Below are 20,556 nucleotides of genomic sequence, written 5' to 3'. Positions count from 1 at the left end.
TTTGTCTATTTTCACCATTGCCACACTATCTTAATTATCATAAATTTGAAAGTCTTGATACCTGATAGATATCCAATTCTACTATTCAAAAAGAGAGCTTCAAGAGTTTCTTGGATATTTTCAGCCCCTTGCATATCTATGTACATTTTAAAATAAACTTGTTATATTACACACACACCCCTACTGCAATTGTGAATGGATTTGCATTGAACCTATAGAGCAATTTGGGAAGAACAGACATTGTAACAAAATTGTCTTGCAACCCATGAACATGGTATAATCTTCCATTTATTTAGGTCTTCAATTTCTTTCAAACCTATTTCGTATTTCTCTCTGTAGAGGTGTTGCAATCTTTGGTGAAATTTATTCTTAGTTATTTGATATCTTGTATGCTATTATAAATCATTTCTTTAAAACGTCAATGTTACATTTGTTACTAATCTACTGAAACAATTGATCTTTGTTGACTTTGTATCAGTAACTGTTTAATAAATTTATGAATAACTTCTCCTATTTTTGGATTTTTCTATGCACATATCATTTATGAAAAAGTTTTATTTCTTCTTCCTAATCTGTACCTTACTTTCTCTTCTTAAAAACTACCAATACCCACAATAACCTGAATCGTAGTAGAGTGTAATTCTAATTGTAAATTCAGTTTAAAAAAATGCCAGTGGATTCAATTTTCTTTCCACCTCACATACTCTCACTCTCAGCTGTGGAGGCCAGACCACTAGCCCTGGCTGTCACTTTCAAAGCCGGAGAGTCTGAGCAGGGCCGAGCAGGCGCGGTGCGGGCTGCGTAAGCGCGCGCCGCCGGCACCCTGATCGCTCCGCCCCTCGTCCGGACACAGCCAGTCAGCGGCCGCCCTTAGGAGCGCCCCTACCGGCCAAAATGGCGGCGGCCGTTGGCGCGGGATCCTGCTTATAGTTCCACTGCCTTACCCATCTGCCTGTGGCAAAATGTGAAAGGAGAAGCGGCTGGTGGAGGGGGTCCTAGGCAATGAGTCGGCGAAGGAAACATGGAGACAGCCCTGGCCTGAAGAACCCGCCGCGGACGGCGGCGGCGGCCGAGGAATGCAGCTCAGTGGTCGAGCCACGGAAGAGACGGCTGAGGGCGGCCCGCGGCTCGGGGCTCGGCGGGGTCGGAGAGGGGCCGCCACGGGCCCGGCCGCAGCAGGAGCAGCCTCCGGCAGCCGCTGCGTGCAGTAAAAGTCACCCCGAGGGTGAGGCGGGTCTGCGCGGCCTCTGCGGGCCTCGGAGCTGCAGCCCCACGGCCCCGCGGGCAGGCTGGGCGGGGGTAGGGGGTGGAGTCTGAGTGCGCTCCTCTCTGGGCTTCTCCCCTCGTGATCCAAAAATAATCCGGCACCACTCCCCCCGAGGCGTTGGTCCCTGAGTCTGAGCGTCGCCCCGTTAGGTCTGACCGCCCACTTGCCGCCCCAGCCACAGGAGTGGGTCGTGTGGTTTACCTGTCTGGGGAGGGCGGCGCCTAGCTCGGCTGCGCCTCCGGGCCTCAGTGGCGGCCGGGCGAGGAGAACCGTGATAGCGCTGAGGCCTTCCGCTGACTCGTTCCCTGGGCACTTATTTCCCTGACACCGTGTGCTCTGAGTTGCTATAGAGAAGGGCCTGTAGGACAAGCTCCAGCTGTCTGCATCTTCAAATCCGTGGTGTTGTCTCACCTGATGAGTAAAATCGGAAGTTCCTAAGAGTAGGAACCCGAGTGCACCTGAATATTTCCTTCTGATCAACTTGGGGTGTTCTGTTTTAAAAGTTTTAGTAAATCCTGGTAGGAACAGAAACTCTTACAAAAGGTCTTTTCTAGAACATGTTCTTAAAATACAGCTTTTGTTACTTTACTTGTCTTTAGTTTACTCCCCTAAAGCAATTCCGGAATGAACAAAAATAAATCTTTGTAGAAATTTAAAAATGGTACTAGACAAAACTTCCTAAGAAATGGATGATCACTACTAAAGCCTTTTGAAGTAATTAGTGTAAGTTGCTAGAGTGGGTGAAAGGGGGATAAACTAGATTTTTTACTCAAGTTGCTGTTGGGACCCTTTTGATTTTTGAAATCTATCGATAAATTACAGGTGGTTCCCAAAGCTGCCAAGTTCTAGTGGTAATGAATAGACTGGCTAGGTTATACCGTATTATACATTCATAGAGTTACTAGATTGTCTATTTTAATTTGCTAGTTACAGTGTCACATTTGTGAAGTATTACAAGGATTTTTATGTGAAGCAAACATTTCAATTGTGGTTAAAGTAATATAGCCATCTCTGGGAGAGAGTCTTATAATTGGACTATAAAAAGTAGTTTGGTGTAAGCTACTATTTGACTTGGGGGTATGATGAAGTAAGTAAAACTTTAAAATGCAACAATTGTTATTTTAATCTCATTTTATGTAGAAAGATATGAAACACCAAAGCGATTGCTCAGAATGGATTTATTGTCATCTACCTTCAGTTCTCCTAATGATCCAGATGGACAGAATGATATCTTTTGGGATCAAAATTCTCCAATGACAAAGCAGTTAGGTAATTTGTTATTAACATTTTTATCTGGTTAAATATTTCATAAATGATTAGGATCTAGCTGTAGAACTGCTGAGGTAACAACATCGGGAACTTTTTTAAAAAATTTTTATTGAGGTCGTCACAGTTTATAACATTGTGAAATTTCAGTTGTACAGTATTATTTGTCAGTCACCATATATATGTGCCCCTTCACCCTTTGTGCCTACCCTCCACCCTCCTTCCCCCTGGTAACCACTAAATAGTTCTCTTTGTGCATGTGTTAGTTTATCTTCCACATATGAGTGAAATCATACAGTGTTTGTCTTTCTCTGGCTTATTTCGCGTAACATAATACCCTCAAGGTCCATCCATGATGTTGCAAATGGGACAATTTTGTCTTTTTTATGGCTGAGTAGTATTCCATTGTATATTTACACCATATTGTCTTTGTGCAGTCATCAGTCATGGGCACTTGGGTTGCTTCCAAGTCTTAGCTATTGTGCATAATGCTGCAAGGAATACAGGGATGTATAAGTCTCTTTGAATTGTTGATTTCAAGTTCTTTGGATCGATAGCCAGTAGTGGGATAGCTGGATCGTATGGTAGTTCTATTTTTAGTTTTTTGAGGAATCTCCATACTGTTTTCCGCAGCGGCTGCACCAGTTTGCATTCCCACCAGCAGTGTATGAGGGTTCCCTTTTCTCCACAACCTCTCCAACATTTGTTATTTTTTGTCTTGGTTATACCAATCTAATGGGTCTGAATGTGGTATCTTAGTGTAATTTTGATTTGCATTTCTCTGACGACATCAGGACCTTTAATACAGCAGATGTTTTTTGAGAACCTTGTGTGATTGTATTGCTGTGATAGGCATGTGATGTCAGAGTGCATACTGATCTAAGCTGTGCTAATTAAAATTGTTTTCTAAGAAGTGACTGCTACTTTTAAAAATTGTGTTTTTTTTGTTTATGATTTTTATAGAAACGTCTTTATTTCTTTAGGTAAAGGAAGAAAAAAACAGATTTACACCACAGATAGCGATGAGATCTCACATATTGTTAGTCGTATTGCTCCTCAGGTAAATATCACTAGTTTTATAGTTTATTTTAAAACAGTGAAAAATGTGCCCCAAATCCTTGTATGGTTTTTTTTCTATGAAAAATATTTTGTCTTTTACTATTCTCTTTTCCAAAGATAGAGCAGCAGATTACTTTTACCTTTTCTACTACTGAAATGCATCTTTCAAAGAAAGGAACATAATGTGTAATTGGTAATATATATTTTTCTAGGCATATGTCTTATTTTAATTTTTTTGGAGTGATGATTTTTGACTAGAGCTTTGTGTTTCTTTTGTCTTTCATGTTGTTTAACAGTATATGGCACCATTTTTCAAGTTACTAAAATAATAGTCAATAAAAATGTGAACTTTTCAGTTATTTGTGATTGGTATTTGTTTACTGTCTATAGCACACCTTTTCCCCATTGAAACTGCTCGTCTTAATACTTACTGACTGAGAAGATCATCAAGAAATGCTTATAAAGGTGGAAGGAACTTTGCATTTGGAGTTAGTTCTCAGTTGGCCTCATGTGTTGGGTGACCCCAAACAAGTCACATAATCTCTTAGAACTTCAGTTTATTCAGTCATAAACTGGAGGTATTGCTTGTCTTGCCCTTTTGATTGGATTATTATGAGGATTCAGTTAGGATAAAAGTGCTTTGTAAAGTATAGAGCACTATAAATGTGAGGTTATTTTAAAGTTAATTATGATAGTTAAATTATTTGCTGTAATAGAACCATCTTCGAAAGTTTATTTCACTTGTACTGCTTGAGTGAAATATAAATATAAATGTAAGTCAGCCTCTGTTCTGAACTTCTTTACTTTTCTTTCTCTTTTTCTTATTTAATAACATTTAAATCCAGAAAACATCCACTTTTTGCTCACTATCTTCTCTGTAGGATGTATGGTGTTTTTCCTTGACATGTGCTTGGATAGCGACTATGTGTTGACCATAAACAATGGCTGGCACTGGCCAAAATGTGGTTATGAGGAATCACTGGCATCCTGGTAGAGGAGACAGGAAATAACATTTTTTTTAGTGGCTGTAAAATATCTGAAATTACAATTAGCACAGTCAAAACAACTCTGTTGCTACTAGCTCTGCATTCCATCTTTGGCATGTCATAGAAACTCATTTTACAAATGGTTCATTAGTTAAATAGCGTTTATGCCATACTACTACTTACTTCATAAGTTAACAATAGATCTTCATTAATTGTGGGTTTCACATGAAAGAAGCATAATAAAATGTGTTTGGGCTGGCCAGCCTAAATAGCGATAAAAAGATAACAGTTGAGTAAATTATTGGACCCTTTACCTAAGTGGGCTAGAAATAAAAGCTCACATAAAGAAATGGCAACAGTATGCAAGTGGTAACTTGTGTATAAGAATAAATACAAGGAAATTAGTTGCTTTTAAATGTTACCCTTTTCAACTGAACACTTTTAAAGCATATAAATCTTTGGTAGTTTTGAGGTGTTTTTTAAAGCTTGTCGTGTTCTCAGAATGACGTATTCATGTTTATTTTTAAGTGACTTATCCCCCTCAAATAGTTAAGTCACCTTAATATTTTCAGGGATCACATTCTTTATTAAATACACACTTTTGTTTTCATTGGACAGTCATTTCTTTCTTTAGGGATACCTTTCATACAGTATTTTTTGGGGAAGATGGTGTATATTTTCCCACCATTTTTAAACATCTCTATACAGTATGCTCTTTAGGATTAAATGAAGTAGTGTGTTTAGATACCTTGTACAGCACCTGGATTATAGTTGGGAATCAATAAATTATGAAATTATTAATGAAGAAATTTTTTTAAATATTAACACTTATAAATAGTGTAAAAACATATATAGGACACACACATATATATATATACACACACACATATATAAAAAATTATAAAGTTGTCATACTTTTATAAAATTTGAATGAATTTAAAATTACTTGTAAATGGACAAAAAGTCCATCATTAAATCTTTAAGAATGTTATTTTCCCTAAATTCAATATTGTTATTGAAATAAAAAGGAAAATATATATTGCGTCTGAAAGTGAAATTTTTGGTTGACTTGAGTATTTCATGAAGCTAAAATCTACTAGATTCAACTGGACATCTCAGAAAACTGCTTGTTGATTGAGGATTTTAAAGTACCAAGTTGTAGGGAGCTTTTCACCTAAACCTTCTAGTAAATAAACATGAACTGACATCTTTATGCCCAGAATTTTGCTAGATGCTGAACTATCTTAAGAATAGTCCTTACCTTCAAGTAACCTGTAATCTAGTGAAAAGATTAGTTTTACCTCATGTGATAGTTATTTATGTTCATTGTAGTACTATAAAAATAGAGTAGAAAATGATAACCTATTTGATTTGTTGGTTTGGTTTGTAACTCATGCATGAGCTCATTCTCTAATTTTTTGTATGATCAAGTGACTGAAAAGCATAGCAAAAATATCCAGGACTGAAATGACTTTTTCCTCTCCTTTATACAATGGTTAAACTTCTCTTTTTGCTCTCACTACTTATTTTTGTTCTTATCCCTACCTTATTCTTAGCATCAGTTCTGACCTTGCACTTATCCTCTAACTCAGGCCTGACCTTAATTCTCAGTGTTCTCAATTCAGGTCAACATGGATTGTCCAACTTTAGGTAATGATTATAATGGGCATAGGGAAAATTTGGAGAATCAGGTAATACAGAAAGAATTCCATATGTATTTCTATTCTTAATTCGATGATTTCTGCTACACAGTTTATTTCTGATACTAATGTTTATTTTTATGAATATCTTATGACAGCTGAAATAAGTTGATCAGTTTTCTTTTGATAAAAACGTGCTTTTACTATTAAATGTATATTTGTTAATTAATTAAATTCTTATAACTTTTTGAAAATAAGAAATTCCCAATTTTAAATGTTTTTGTTCCCTGAAGCTTAAATAAATCACTTCTTGCAATTTATTATTGCCATCTTTCAACTTCTCATCGTTTGGGAGTTTGTTTAGTAATTATCACTGTACCAGAATTTATTGCTTTAGGAAAATAATTCAACTTAATTGAAGTTTTCTTTTTCTTTTCTTCTTCTTTTTTTTATCCTTTTGCTTTTAAACCTCTTTTTTTCCTCTTTTGCCAAAGGATGAAAAACCAGCAGCAAACTCCATGCTGGGCATGTGGATTGGTGAAACTGCCATTCCTTGCACTCCTAATGTTGCAAAAGGAAAATCAAGAGCAAAAATCAGCTGCACAAAGTAAGCTCAAACTTTTCAGCTTTTCTGACATTCAGTGAAGTAAATATTTTTAGTAATATCCTATTTTGGTTTTGTGAATATATCAAAATGGTTATAAATTATTTTCCTTGGTTTTGACATGTAAAGTTTTGGACAAAATAATTATAACGTAAGATAAAATTTTCAAGTTTAACGTATTAAAATATGTTAAATACCAATTGAATATTTATAATGACTCGGAACTTTTCTTAGTTATAATTTTAAAATATTTGTTTAATAGGTTAAAAATACAAAGTCGAGAGGAAGAACTTATGAAATTGGCTAAGCAATTTGATAAAAATATGGAAGAGCTAGATGTGATTCAAGAGCAAAACAAGAGAAATCATGATTTTATCCAGATGATTTCAGAAACAGAGACTTTAAATAATTATGAAGATAATGTACAGATGCAGTTATTCCATGATAGAGTTCTTGAGATCGATAATGCTATAATAAGGAAGCCAGTGAACGAAAACACCAAGATACCTGTGGTAAATGATCAAAATAGCAGTCAGAAGCCATTTGACCAAAATGCTGAAGCAGCCTTTAATGCCATTTTTGATGGTTCTACTCAGAAATGTAGCGGACAGATAAGCCAAGATCTGTCAGATACTTTTTTGAACATCAGTAATACCACCTTTGGAAAGAAGAGTGTTTTGAAAGAGGAGAAAATCATTACTAACGAAACTCAGGTCACTGAAAAACTGCCAAATAAAACCCCAGGATCGCTTTCTTGTCAAGTAGATAATCCTGGAATGACAAAATCATGTGCGACTTCCAGTACTAAGGAACCGGAAGCTTTTAATAAGCACCTTGATGCCTTTGCTACCAGTGATTTTGAGGATGATTGGGAAAACTTATTAAGTAATGAACTTTTTGTTATGCAAAATGGCGAAATGTCTGAACTTTTCCCTGCTTCTAAAACAACCCAAATTGTTGATCGAAGAGGAATTTGTACCTTTAACAATAAAAATGATAAAAGTAAGTCAAGAACTAATTCAAGTCTAGATGCCAGATTAAAAGATTCAAAAATTTTACAAGATCTTCCTTCAAAGACACATAACAGTGAATTAATAGATGCTGGAAAATATAGATTTTTGCCAGATCCAAATGGTAAACCAAACAAATTACCATCCACTGGAAATAAAATGAAATTTGAGAAATCTTTCAATAAAATTGTTGTTCAAGACAAAATGCAAGATTGTGCAGCTGCATTTGATCTGACAAAAGTCAAGGAAGATATTCATACTAAATTTCCTTCTAATGTAAATGCTTCTGAAAAAAAGTCTACTTTGAACACAGGATATTCTAATGAACAAAAAAATCAGGCCATTTTTAATCAGTCTTTTAAAGCACCTGCTACTATAGATCCTTTTGGCTCTGCAGCTTTGGACAATGAAACCAGTGTTCATAACCCAAATCAGACTAATGCATCCAAGTTAGATTCTTTCTTTGATGATTGGAGTGATCCATCATTTGCCAATGAAATTGTTAAAGCATGTCACCAATTAGAGAATACCTGGGAAGCAGATGATGTAGATGATGATTTATTATACCAAGCGTGTGATGATGTTGAAAGACTAACTCAGCAACAAGACATTAGAAGAGACAGCAAGACATCAGAAAGTATACTTGAGATCAATAATAGTTCCACACACGGAGCCAAAAACATGTTTACTACATCTAAACAAAGGAGCCAGTTGATGCAACGGAAGCATTTGAATCTGAATAGCATTTCAGTGCATATGTCTTCATCGACAAATAATTCACAAATAAATAAATCAATGAAAATGGAGAAAAGGGAAATTTTTGGAAATTCTCCAGGTTTTCTGGGTGCTACGACAAATTTGACTATATACCCTAAGAACTTGAATTGTCAGGCCAATAATCTCCATGTCTCTTGGAATAACACAGATGTTCCAATACAAGTGAATGGTTCCAAATCAATTCTTGCAGGAGGTTCAAGTTTCAATGTGAGTTCAGATCATATGACTACAGAAACTGCTACTTGTAAGAAGAAATTGAGTTCTAAGCATCTATCCCATAGGACCATAACAGATGAAGCGCAGAGTGACCTTAACAGGACAGTTAGATTTTCTAAGTATACGTTTACAAAGATGGAAAATTCTCAGATTTGTTCCCAGATTAATGAAAATTGTGTAACAGGAAGTATTTCTGATACCAAAATTAAACAGGATTTGGAGAAAAATAATACTCCTGGCATCCCATTATGTGGGAAGGCTGTTCAACCGCAATCTTTGGTGAAACTTTCTGAATCTTTGAGACAACCTTCAAAAGGTTTGTATGTAATAATTTTCGTTGAAAAGTATTATGTTGGAAAATAGCCGAACTAGTTATTTGTTGTATTGAATTTGTTTAACATATAAGGTAAATACTATTCTATGATGTTTAACTAGAATGCTTAAAGTGGTTCTTACAAATAATTATGCTGGAATATACAAAGAGTGGGTGATTTATGTTTTCACAAGACCACATTGAATTCTTTCCCAATGTTTAATGCAATGACTAGCATATAGTAGGCACTCAGTATTATTTGTTGAATGTTTTCTGTTATTTCCTGGAAAATCATACTTTTAGATATATGTATTGCACTGTGAGATTGTGTATATTTACTAAATATCTCATTGTTTTAAAACTTGAATAATCGTAATCCTGTGTTTAGTGGAACATTGAGGTGAACAGTATTTGAAAATTTAGAGCATTCTAATTAGACACTTTTGCTAATATAGTATCTGCTATAAAAGTTGTGATGGTTAGAATTTTAATTTACTGGGTACAGCCTGTCGTCTTTGATTCTTCTAATTCCTCCTTTCCCCGCTTCTCCTTTCTATCAACAAGTTCAGTTGCTTCTATCTCAAAACCATTTTTCTCACTCTGCTGCTCTCACTCTTATCCAAGCCAATATTTTGACTAGACTACCACAGTTTTTTTACCTGCCTCCTTTCAATTCTAGTCTCCAAATAGCAGAAGAATCTTTTAAAAACAAATAGGTGAACATGGCATTTCAGTGCTTAAGCATAACTTTCAATGGATGCCCATAATATTTCAAATAAGATCCTTACTTTACGCTATGATCTACAAGGCCCTGGAATATCTCTCCTTAACCTGCCTTTTTTCCCTTACCTACTAAGCTTCAGGGATACCAGCTGTGTTTCAGTTCCTCAAACAGAATAGATTCTTTCCTGGTTCAGAAGCTTGGACTAGGCTATTCCCAACTATGATTGCTCCTTCCCAACATTTGACCCCCACTCCAACCCTTTGGTTGGTATCTGTTTATCCTTAGGTCTCAGTTTAAGTAGTACCCTCTCATAGAGTTCTTCCTTGAACAATCTGTAAGTAGGTCTTTTCCATGTTATTTCCATTATCTCTCTTATTTCCTTCATTTCCTTTATTACAATTTTCAATTAAATATTGATTATTGTCTGTCTTTTTAGAGAATACCTAGGCCTGCCAGGGCATCTGCCACCTACTAGATGTTTAATAAATATTTGAGTGGCCAGCCTGGTAGCATAGTGGTTAAGTTTGCATGCTCTTCTTCAGTGGCCTGGGGTTTGCGGGTTTGCATCCCAGATGCAGACCTACACACCACTCGCCATTCTGTGACGGCATCCTACATACAAATTGGAGAAGATTGGTACAGATGTTAGCTCAGGGACAATCTTCCTCAAGCAAAAAAAAGAGGAAGATTGGCAACAGATGTTAGCTCAGGGCCAATCTTTTCTCACCAAAAAGTAAATAAATAAATAAATATTTGAATAAACATTGTACGATATAATGTGAAAAGTCTGTTATTCCCTGGTACTGTAATATTTTTTAAAAGGGAATATGTCTGGCATAACTACTTGTGCTTCTTATGCATAGTGTTTTCTCGCAGCCTCATCCCTTGCAGATGCTGTTGCCTTCACCAGAAACATAGTGCCCCCATATGCACACACCAGATCTGCCTGGCCATTTTCCATTTGTCTTTAAAACACACTGTATTTCTAACCACCCCGAATGATGTAGAGTCACTTTCTCTGGGTTTCTCCAATACCTAGTGCTAACTTCTGTTACAGCACTTACTATTCTAGCTTGTAATTATGGATTTTCTTAACCAGTTTCCCTCACTTGGAGCTAACATTAGGATTCTTATCTGTTATGTAGATCAATGCTAATATGGTGAGGGAGTTTTTAGTTTCTTTTAACATTAGATTATTGTTTAATGTTTAGATTCTAGATGATGCTTTATTGGCATTACTGCTAGAACTTTCCTATTTAAATGACCCCTCCCACCTTTTTGGTAGCTTATAACAGGACTATGCTGGTTGTTTAAAAAGAAATAAAGAAAACAATATAGATTAATTTGAAGTAAAAAGTTAAGTCCTCTGTTTCTCCTTTTTCACAACCATTCCTCGGGGGAAGCCACTCTTAACAGTTTGGAATACATCGTGTAGAATTTTCTGTGCGTATACAAACGTGTGTGTGTGTATACCTGTAGATTTATTTAAATAGATAGAATTATATACTATATACCCACTATTTGGCAAATTGGTTTTACCTTCACTTAATATATTATAGTTCTTTTTTCCTGTTAGTACATATAGTTTTGCTTCAGTCCTTTTAATGACTACAAATTATGTTATTATATGTATGCGCCATAATTTATTTAACTTTATTGATGGAAGTTTAGTTTGGTTGCAGTTTTTTGTGTTATAAACAATCCTCCAGTGAATATCCTTCTATGTAAATTTCTGCATGCTCATGCACTTGTATCTATTAATTACTGAAAAATTGGTATAAGAGAATGTTTTGAATTTTGATGGATATTGCCAAATCTTCCCAAAAAGGTATATCGGTTTATATTCTTGTCAACACTGACAATGAGTATTTCTCTACATTACAGCCCAAATTAGATATTTTGAAACTTTAAATATTGTTGTCCATCTCTAATAATTTTAAATATTTAAATTTATATATTTAAATACGTCTAATTAATTGAACTATACTTCCAACGTGAATTTATTTACATATAGTTACAACTCCATTAAACCCTCTGGAATATTTGAGTTTCCCCAAAACTCCTGTCTGCTCTCCTGTCTGCATTTTTTCTGGATGGATGATCTGCCTTTCAACTAACTTTATCAATTTTTCCCTTAAGTTTATTGACAGTACTTAATTTTCTAATTAATATTAACCTTGTTGATATTTTCTATTGTTTCCACTTCCTTTTGCATTGGTATGTAGCAATCAAGCTGCTCTCCAGGGAATGTCTTTGAAACAAAACCCATTTAACTACCTCATTGCTTTGATGTAGGGTTTGGCAAACCATGGCCTGTCCAAATCCAGCCTATTGCCTGTTTTTTGTACAGCCAGCACACTAAGATGGTTTTTACATTTTAAATGGCTGAAAAAATCAAAAGAATATTTCATGACTTTTGAAAATTATATGGAATTCAAATTTTATTGTCCATAAACAACATTCTATTTTAACACATTTGTTTGTTTATGTATCATCTGGGGCTGTTTTTATGCTAGAGTGACAGAGTTGAGCAGTTACAATGAGAGAGCATATGACCCTCAAAGGTTAACGTATTTACTTTCTGACCCTTTACAGGGAAAAAAAACTGCTGACCCCTGCTTTAGGGTAAAGATTAAGAAGAGCAACTCTTGCTTTGTACCTTGCAATAGTTTGAGACTTTGCCATGTATTTTTATTGCGGATTGAGTTAAAGAAAGGCTGATGGGAGAAATGGATGACTCTTAAGTCAAACTTTCATGGTGTGACTTTATTATATCATTGAAAGTTATTTTCCAGAATATCAGCAAGCCAATTGTAAGGCCAATTTTAGGGAGCTGTGTTCTTTTCTGCCATCACGGATTATTAACCTGTTTTTCTTCCAAACTTATGGTCAATTGAATATAAACTGTGTTTGTGTGTATTCTGAGTTTGTGTTTCTCAGCTTTGAGACTAAAATATTAGATAGTCAAGCTAATTATGAAATATCTTGTATCTTTCTGTAAGAAAAAATAGCTACAGTCTGTGAGATAATTAATTTAGGAAATAAAAGGCATCAGAATCATCTGGGGAATTTATTCAAATTATAGCTCTCTTGCCTTCAACACCCACTCTCATTTCTGATTATACCAAGTAAGGAAGGGGAGACAGACTGATGATATATTTTGGGCAAATATCTCCCTTAGTTAGCAAGAGAAATGTCTTATAACAAATAAATTCTGAACATTTGTCTGGATGTCACTGTAAATAATATTGCTCTGCTGACAGTACTGTGGGTTCTTATTCTCTTCTCTGAAAGGCAGAATTTACAAGATAAACAGTTTTACCAACACAAGATCACTTAAATATATATTGCGGTGATGATCTTAATTTTTAAAACAACATTGAAGTGAAGAAATAGGTTTGCTAATTTCGAACTTTGATTCTTATTAGCATTATATGGATAATCTAATAATTTTAGCTCAAAGTGACTTAACTGAAATTCATTTTATTAGAATTTGGTATTTTGGCAGAGGTAGAATTGCAGGCTTTATTAAAACTGCACTTTCTTATTTTCATTTAATTTACAAAACGTTTATTTTACAGTATGTTTATCTAAGATACACACTAACATGTGCTATGTAAGAATATATCGGGGACTGGCCTGGTGGCGCAGTGGTTAAGTGTGCACATTCCACTTTGGTGGCCCGGGGTTTGCTGGTTCGGATCCCGGGTGCGGACATGGCACTATGTGGCAAGCCATGCTGTGGTAGGCGTCCTACATATAAAGTAGAGGAAGATGGGCACAGATGTTAGCTCAGGGCCAGCCTTCCTCAGCAAAAAGAGGAGGATTGGCAGCAGTTAGCTCAGGGCTAATCTTCCTTGGGAAAAAAAAATGTCAGAATGCTTTGCATTTTTATGTATTAAAAAGATATTCAAATTGATTTTATTCAAATATTCTGCTATTTGAAATAATCTTCTAATGTTTAAGTAAAATGTGTTCTCAAAATAAAAATATAATGTCTAACAGTAAGTTACACATTTGTTGACATGATAGATTTCACTCTATCACTCTAGTTTAATTTTTCCTAAGTGGCTGAAATGAAAATCTTGGAGCTTTATAGAGGAAAAAAGTAGGTGTGATTTTAATATAGCTTATCTTATAGTAAAAATACTATATTGGTATCTAATTTAATTAGTTATATTTTGACTCCTTTTGTATTAAAGTTTATACAACATTTAAAATCCCAGTTTGTTTTTAAAATGTATTCATTTGTCAGTTGTATAAATTAGATGTCATTGTTCAGAAGAATTATTTGCTGGGTAGTCAAAATGTACAGTTTGTAATACAATGAATTTTATCACACTGTGAAAAGAGTGCATCAAATGGAGACAAAGTGGTCAGTGCTTGATTTCTTTCTGGGTTAGAGCGTTATATCTGTACTTGGAATCTTACATGCAGTAATTTAGTGTGATTTAATGGCCAAACCAATGTGGCAAATCTGGGCAATAAACAAGTAAAAATGAAGACTCATATTCAGAATGATTTCATAGTCTATAAAACTAATATTTATATTTTGTTTAATTTTTAGAGGAAGAAGAGAAAAATAGAAGGTATTCTCCTGAAGAAATTAAGAGAAAAAGACAAGAAGCACTGGTTCGAAGAATGGCCAGATCACAGGCATCATCTGTAAAGGCAGCTCCCACTTAACTTGATTTCTTTAATGAAATATTAGGTGGAGGACTTAACAAAGACAGTTGATAACTATCTATGATAGAAAATATTTTTTCTTAGTTTCTCTATGAGAAATTTAATGCTGAGTTATAAAGCATGGACTTCTACTTTATTTGCTAAATCAGTGTTTGCAGTAGTCAGTGAAACCTTTCCTTGGAGATGTGTGTGAAAGTAATTGCGTATAAGTTTTGGAAATTCTGCAAAGTTAGCAATTATGTGGTAAAATTATACACAGGAAAATAGTTACATTTTTAAATACTGTGACAGAGGATCATCAAAAAATAGGTAATCTATGTAACTTTTATTGTAATAAATCTTTTCCTATTACAAAGCTTCGACTTACTAAGTTAATAGAGACTTTTTGTAATAGTTTTACTTTCAGTAGCAGTTCCTTGAAGTTTTTATACATTTCTAAATTTTAATTAATACTTCCATATTCTTAGGAACATGGTTGGTAGGAAATAAAGTACTTCAATTTATTTGTAAGGAAATTACTATTTTCAATTCCTAGTCTGAAATATATTTGAATTTTAATTTTCTAAAACATGATACATTTTGGAAAGTTTCCACCATTTTTAGGGAAAATGCTGATTTAAGAAGTTTGGTTTAGAAAAAAGAAAGTGGATTGGCTATATAAGTAATGTAACATCATCAACACTTAGAACTGTGAGAAACTTTAGATATCATCTGGTTCAGCTTCTTTCTTGTATAGGTGAGAAATGAATACTGTTATTCTGAAAGTCACAAGGCAAGTTAAAGCTGTGCTAGGATTAGAATTTTTTTCATTCTAATGGATACTTTGACAATTGTTTCATTTGCTTCAGGGTATTAATTAGCACATAAAATAACTTGTTTGTGGGAGTATTAATTATTTTATAGTATAAAACAAAAAATGTAACTAAAATTACCTTAAGGACTGTTTAATAATAATGCTCATTGTTTCTTGTATTAAAGAATTAATCATTCCAGGATATAAAAATGAGAATCTTCTATTTTCAGTTTTCCTATAACTATGTAATTTTACCTTGATTAATTTCCTGATTTTAGTAATTTGTTCATCCTATTGCTCCTTTTTCTTTTTGCCTGTTTGGAATTTGCTAAGCCAGAAGTAAAAATCTTAGAGAGCATAAGGGCAGTAAGGATGCTTTATTCATCCCAAATGGCTTTAAGAGACCTGACAAAAGTTATAGATGTGAAATACCTATTAGGGTGTTCACCACTATTCAGGTATCTTAGAGCTATGATAATATCAAAATAATTAATGCATTTTAAGGTATTGCCATATAGAGATATATCATTTTGAATACTGCATTTTCATATATACAGTGAAATAACACATTCCAGGCAACCTTTATTATTTGTCTAAGAATAGATAATAAAGAACCTAAATAAATACAGGTAAGTTTTATATGTAAGACAATGAAGAACTGAGAATCTTTATCTTTTTCTAAAGTGAGTTCACTGTGTTCTTACTATGCTTTGGGTATGTCTACCTTTGCTTAAGCTCTTCCCTACCTGCCACTTGCTTCTTCCAGAGTGCCTTTAGCCTGTTCTGTCCATTCATTAAGACTCAGCCTAATACGTCTCAGCTTCTCTGAAACTCATACCTGACCATCCTCACTGGAATTGACTTCTTCTCTCTGATCATGGTGGTACTTATTTCTTGCATCTTTCATGGGGCAATTCATTATTCAGTTCTAGTAATATTTCTAAAACTTCTCATTTTGCCATATTCTCATATAGCCTATACTGCTGTTTATTTAATAGTTGTCTTAAAGTGACCTCTTTCTCTTTAAAAGGATACTTTATAGTACTTGTGAATGTTGGGTGGACTATTGGCCCAGCACATCTGAACCTGAACATAATTGAGTTTCTAGGATTACTCCTGCTGTTCACACTCTGCCTTCCTATCCTGATTCTTCTTCCCTTTCCTGTTGTTGGAAACAGCAGGCATTGAGTGGACCATGAATGAGCATGCAGAGGTGTAGATAGTTTCTCTGTCTAGATAGTGTCTCTTTCCAGTCTCTCTGGAATCTCTTTCCACACAGGGAAGGAGTAATTGGTAGCCCTGGCAGTTCTATTCCAGCTCAAGCTCTGCTGCTGTTTATGTATCTCAGGCTGGCTGCAGAAAAACTGATGCTAATAATGCCATTATTACAGGAAAATCTGCAGAGTAGAGCCTGTCTATCATTATTCTTTCTTGCTGCAGATGTGCAACCCCAATCTCAGGAAAACTTGGGTTGTATGTTACAGATACAGTCAGTGGTGGGCAGGCATGTACCACACTTTGAGAAACACTGCTTATATCATTATACTCTATTATCACAAATGTTTAAGTTCCTGAGAACAGAGGTACATTACTTATCTCTGTCTACCTGATACTGATATTCAGTGGTTACTTATTAAATGTTGAATGAATTGAGACAAATTGTAATGGCAGAGATTCTTCCTTGCCCTACTTGAAGCAATTTGACTCTCATTCGCTGAGCTTCGGGATTGGAAGATGTTTCCAAGAACAGTTTAAATTTAACCTAATACTGATTAATCTGAGTGATAATTTATCTAAAGTCTGACCATGGTTTTCAATTCTTGCTGGGATGTGGTGAACAAAATCACTTGTGGGACTCAAAAACAAAACAACATACTTGGGTCCTTGTGCTTCCCTTAGACTTCATAAATGAGTACATCTAGTGGTACAGGGTTCAAAAAAAATTGTAATTGCTAAACTTATTTAACGGTTGCTAAATGTTTTATTTACCATGCATGGTTTTAAGAAATTTACGTTATCTCATTTATTTCTCAAAATAATCCCATAAGTAATGATTTTATCACCATTTTAAAAATAGGGAAACTGGAGTATGTGTATTAAGTGACTTTCTCAAGGTCACACAGTTATAAAGAAGTTGGAGCTGGACTTTGAACCCAAACAATCTAATTCCAAATATTGTGATCTTAACCATTGAGTATATTGTCATTCATGGAAACTATTCCTAAAAACTAGTGGTCTATGTAAATTATCAGTATGTACAAAAAAGAATTGTAGCATTTCAGGCATGTGTACCAAAAAACTCACTAGAATCCTATAGCTTAATTTTATAGCTCAGGAGAATTTTTTTCCAATCCCAATTGTTGTTATAGGTGACTCCTGTACTTTATGTGTATGTGAGTGGGTGGGTGGTTATTGATTATATGAATCCACATAGAGGTCATCTTTTTTTTTCATTGAACTATTAAACCAAAAAATAGAGAAATGCATAAAATGTATAGCTATTTAAAATGTCATTTTACTTCACTATTTTAGTAACTTCTTGGTGTTCTGGTCTTAAACCTGTTGGGGAGAACTTAATTGCCTAGTTCAAGATGTAATGGCTTACCTCAAGCTGCTAGTAAAACTCTAATCCAGGTAATAAAATTAAGGTTTCTGGTTAGTTGCACACTATATAGAATAGTGGTATTCTGCATTAAATTTGTTACAATATGTTGTTATGGTTAAAGTATGTGAAGAAAGTCCAATCTCACACAGATATGTAGTTGAGAAATGGAGTATTGTATTGGTCTTTTCAGATAATTGTAGATATTCTTCTTTGATAATACACAAAAACTCAAGATGTGGTAGTTTCTTAAAAGTTAGCTGAAACTTCCGTTTCTAGCCAAGATGGAATAACAAAGACTGAATGTACCCTTCCTGCTGAAACAACCAAATGAAAAACAGACAAACTACATGGAAAAGTGAATTTCAAGACACTGGACCTCAGACAATGAGGAAAGTGATCCTTGAGAATTAGGAAACAAGCAGACAGAGCCCTAAAACTTTCCCAGCTTACTGCCTTGAAGGAGCTTGCAGGCTGCAATGCAAGGAAGGGGAACTAAGTAAGAATCCAGTAGACTCCTTGAGTTGAGGAAATAGAGCTGAGAGTCTGAGGAACCCAAGATAGCTAGAGTTCATAGGACAGAGTACCAGTGAGTGATTGAAAAGGATCAAACCATTCCCAAGTAACATAACTGCATCCCAGAACAAAGTTCAAGCATGCTTATAGGAAAACAAAAATGCCCAGTACCTATGAGGTAAAGTTCACAATGGCTGTCATCTCATTGAAGATCAGTAGGCATGCAAAGAAGCAAGAAAACAGCCCAAAATAGGAATAGTCAGTTGGAACCAACCTAGACCTGGCACATGTTAGAATTAGCAGATGAGTATACTAAAGCAGTTATAAGTATTGTATGTGTTCAAAAAGTTAAGTGGAAACATAAAGCATATTAAAAAGACCGAAATCAAACTTAGGGAGATGAAAACTAAAATGTCTGAGGTGAAAAATACACTAGATGGGATTAATGGCAAATTAGACATTGCAGAAGAAAAGATTAGTCATTAGTGGACTTGACATAATAACAGGAATTATCCAAAATGAAATGAAGAAAAAAATTGAAAAAAATTAAAAGAACGTCAATGAGTAGTGCAACAACTTCTATGCCATAGTATCTGCTTAATTAGAGTCCCTGAAGTAGGCAAAGGTGGAGACTATTAAAAAATTTGAATAAATAAAACTTTATTTAAAAAAATTTTTAAATTTGACCTAAAGGTTTCCAAACTTTGTGAAAATTATTAACCCACAGATGTGGGAAGTTCGGTGAACCTCAGCACAAGAAATAACGAAGAAAACTACGAGCCACATCACAGTGATAAAATTATAAATGCAGCTAAAGGGAAAAGATAAGAACAGAGGAACAAAGATGAATATAACGTCGGAAGTCTCATCAGAAACTATCTGAGAAGACAATGGAGAAACATCTTTAAAGTACTGAAAGGAAAAGAACACTACCTAGAATTCAATACCTAGTAAAAGTGTCTTTCAAAAGCAAAGACGAGATAAAGTGGTTTTCAGACATACAAGACTTGAAAGAATTCATCACTGGTGCTACAAGAAATATTAAAGGAAGTCTTTCAGGTAGATAGAAAATGGTAGTAGATGAAAATGTAGATTTACATGAAGGAATGATGAACACTGGAAATGATAAACGCATGTGTTAATGTATAAGGTTTTTTAAAAAATTATTTACATCTCTAAAAGATAATTGACTCCTTAAAAATAATATTGTGGGGTTTATAACATGCAAAATTTAAAAACATAATAGCATAAAGGCCAGGAGGAAAGAAAAGAGTAGACAGTCCTAGTTTTTCAGATTTTTGACATGCATGGGGTTCAATTATGTAAAACTAGTCCCCTAACAATACAGTTCACGTTTTTGTTAACACAGTATATTAACTGAATACTTGCATAAAGTACGAACTTTACAGCTAGCTCAGTCCACAAATGACTACTTAAATAACAGATGTGGATCATGATGCATGACCAATCATGTCACTTTTGAAGTCTGTCAGTTTATTGGTCACTGTACATTTGCAAGTCAGTTCATATACAAATGGCAAAGCTTGTAGTTAGCTCCTTGTGCCTAGTGATAAGTCCATATGACATTTTTATGGATAATTGAAAGAAGAATTTAACCCACAAAGATGAAAGTGCAGCAAATAGAAAAATAATATCGGAAGTGAAATTCAAATCAAATGTTAATTGAATTATAGAATAAATATCTGTCCATGTGAATGTTGGCAGTACCACCTTTCAGGAGTTCCTGGATAATGCAGTCAGAGGCACAGAATGAAGGCAAACTTGTGAACATAAATGAGGGAGGTCGTTGTGATTAAAAGAATGAAGGGATCAGCCTGGTGGAGTAATGGTTAAGTTCACACACTCTGCTTCAGTGGCCTGGGGTTCTCGGATGTGGATCCCAGGCACAGACCTACACACTGCTCATCAAGCCATGCTGTGGCAGCATTCCATATGCAAAGTAGAGGAGAATTGGCATGGATGTTAGCTCAGGGGTCATCTTCCTCAAGCAAAAAGAGGAAGATTGGCAATAGATGTTAGCTCTGGGCCAATCTTCCTCACAAAAAAAAATCACTAAAACTATGGAAGATGGAAAAA

At 34.9% G+C, this 20,556-nt stretch overlaps 1 protein-coding gene across 3 annotated transcripts; it reads left to right on the top strand.

The window, feature by feature from the left end:
- Nucleotides 1–854: 854 nt before the first annotated feature.
- ETAA1 (ETAA1 activator of ATR kinase) lies at nt 855–17,828 on the top strand. Of its 3 annotated transcripts, none has more exons than XM_070512027.1 (6): nt 855–1,225; nt 2,412–2,536; nt 3,517–3,593; nt 6,713–6,825; nt 7,085–9,141; nt 14,430–16,997. In XM_070512027.1, the coding sequence occupies exons 2-6, from the start codon at nt 2,440–2,442 to the stop codon at nt 14,546–14,548; spliced, it is 2,463 nt and encodes an 820-aa protein (XP_070368128.1). In that variant the 5' UTR covers nt 855–1,225; nt 2,412–2,439; the 3' UTR covers nt 14,549–16,997. The 3 variants fall into 3 exon arrangements, with proteins under 3 accessions (XP_070368128.1, XP_014692252.1, XP_070368129.1); XM_014836766.3 differs by having other exon boundaries at nt 857–1,225; nt 2,408–2,536; nt 14,430–17,828; XM_070512028.1 differs by lacking the exon at nt 855–1,225 and having other exon boundaries at nt 2,413–2,531.
- Nucleotides 17,829–20,556: the final 2,728 nt, after the last annotated feature.

This window comes from Equus asinus, chromosome 6 (genome assembly GCF_041296235.1).
Source record: "Equus asinus isolate D_3611 breed Donkey chromosome 6, EquAss-T2T_v2, whole genome shotgun sequence".
Taxonomy (NCBI): Eukaryota; Metazoa; Chordata; class Mammalia; order Perissodactyla; family Equidae; genus Equus; species Equus asinus.
This window is presented reverse-complemented; position numbering and strand designations above follow the sequence as displayed.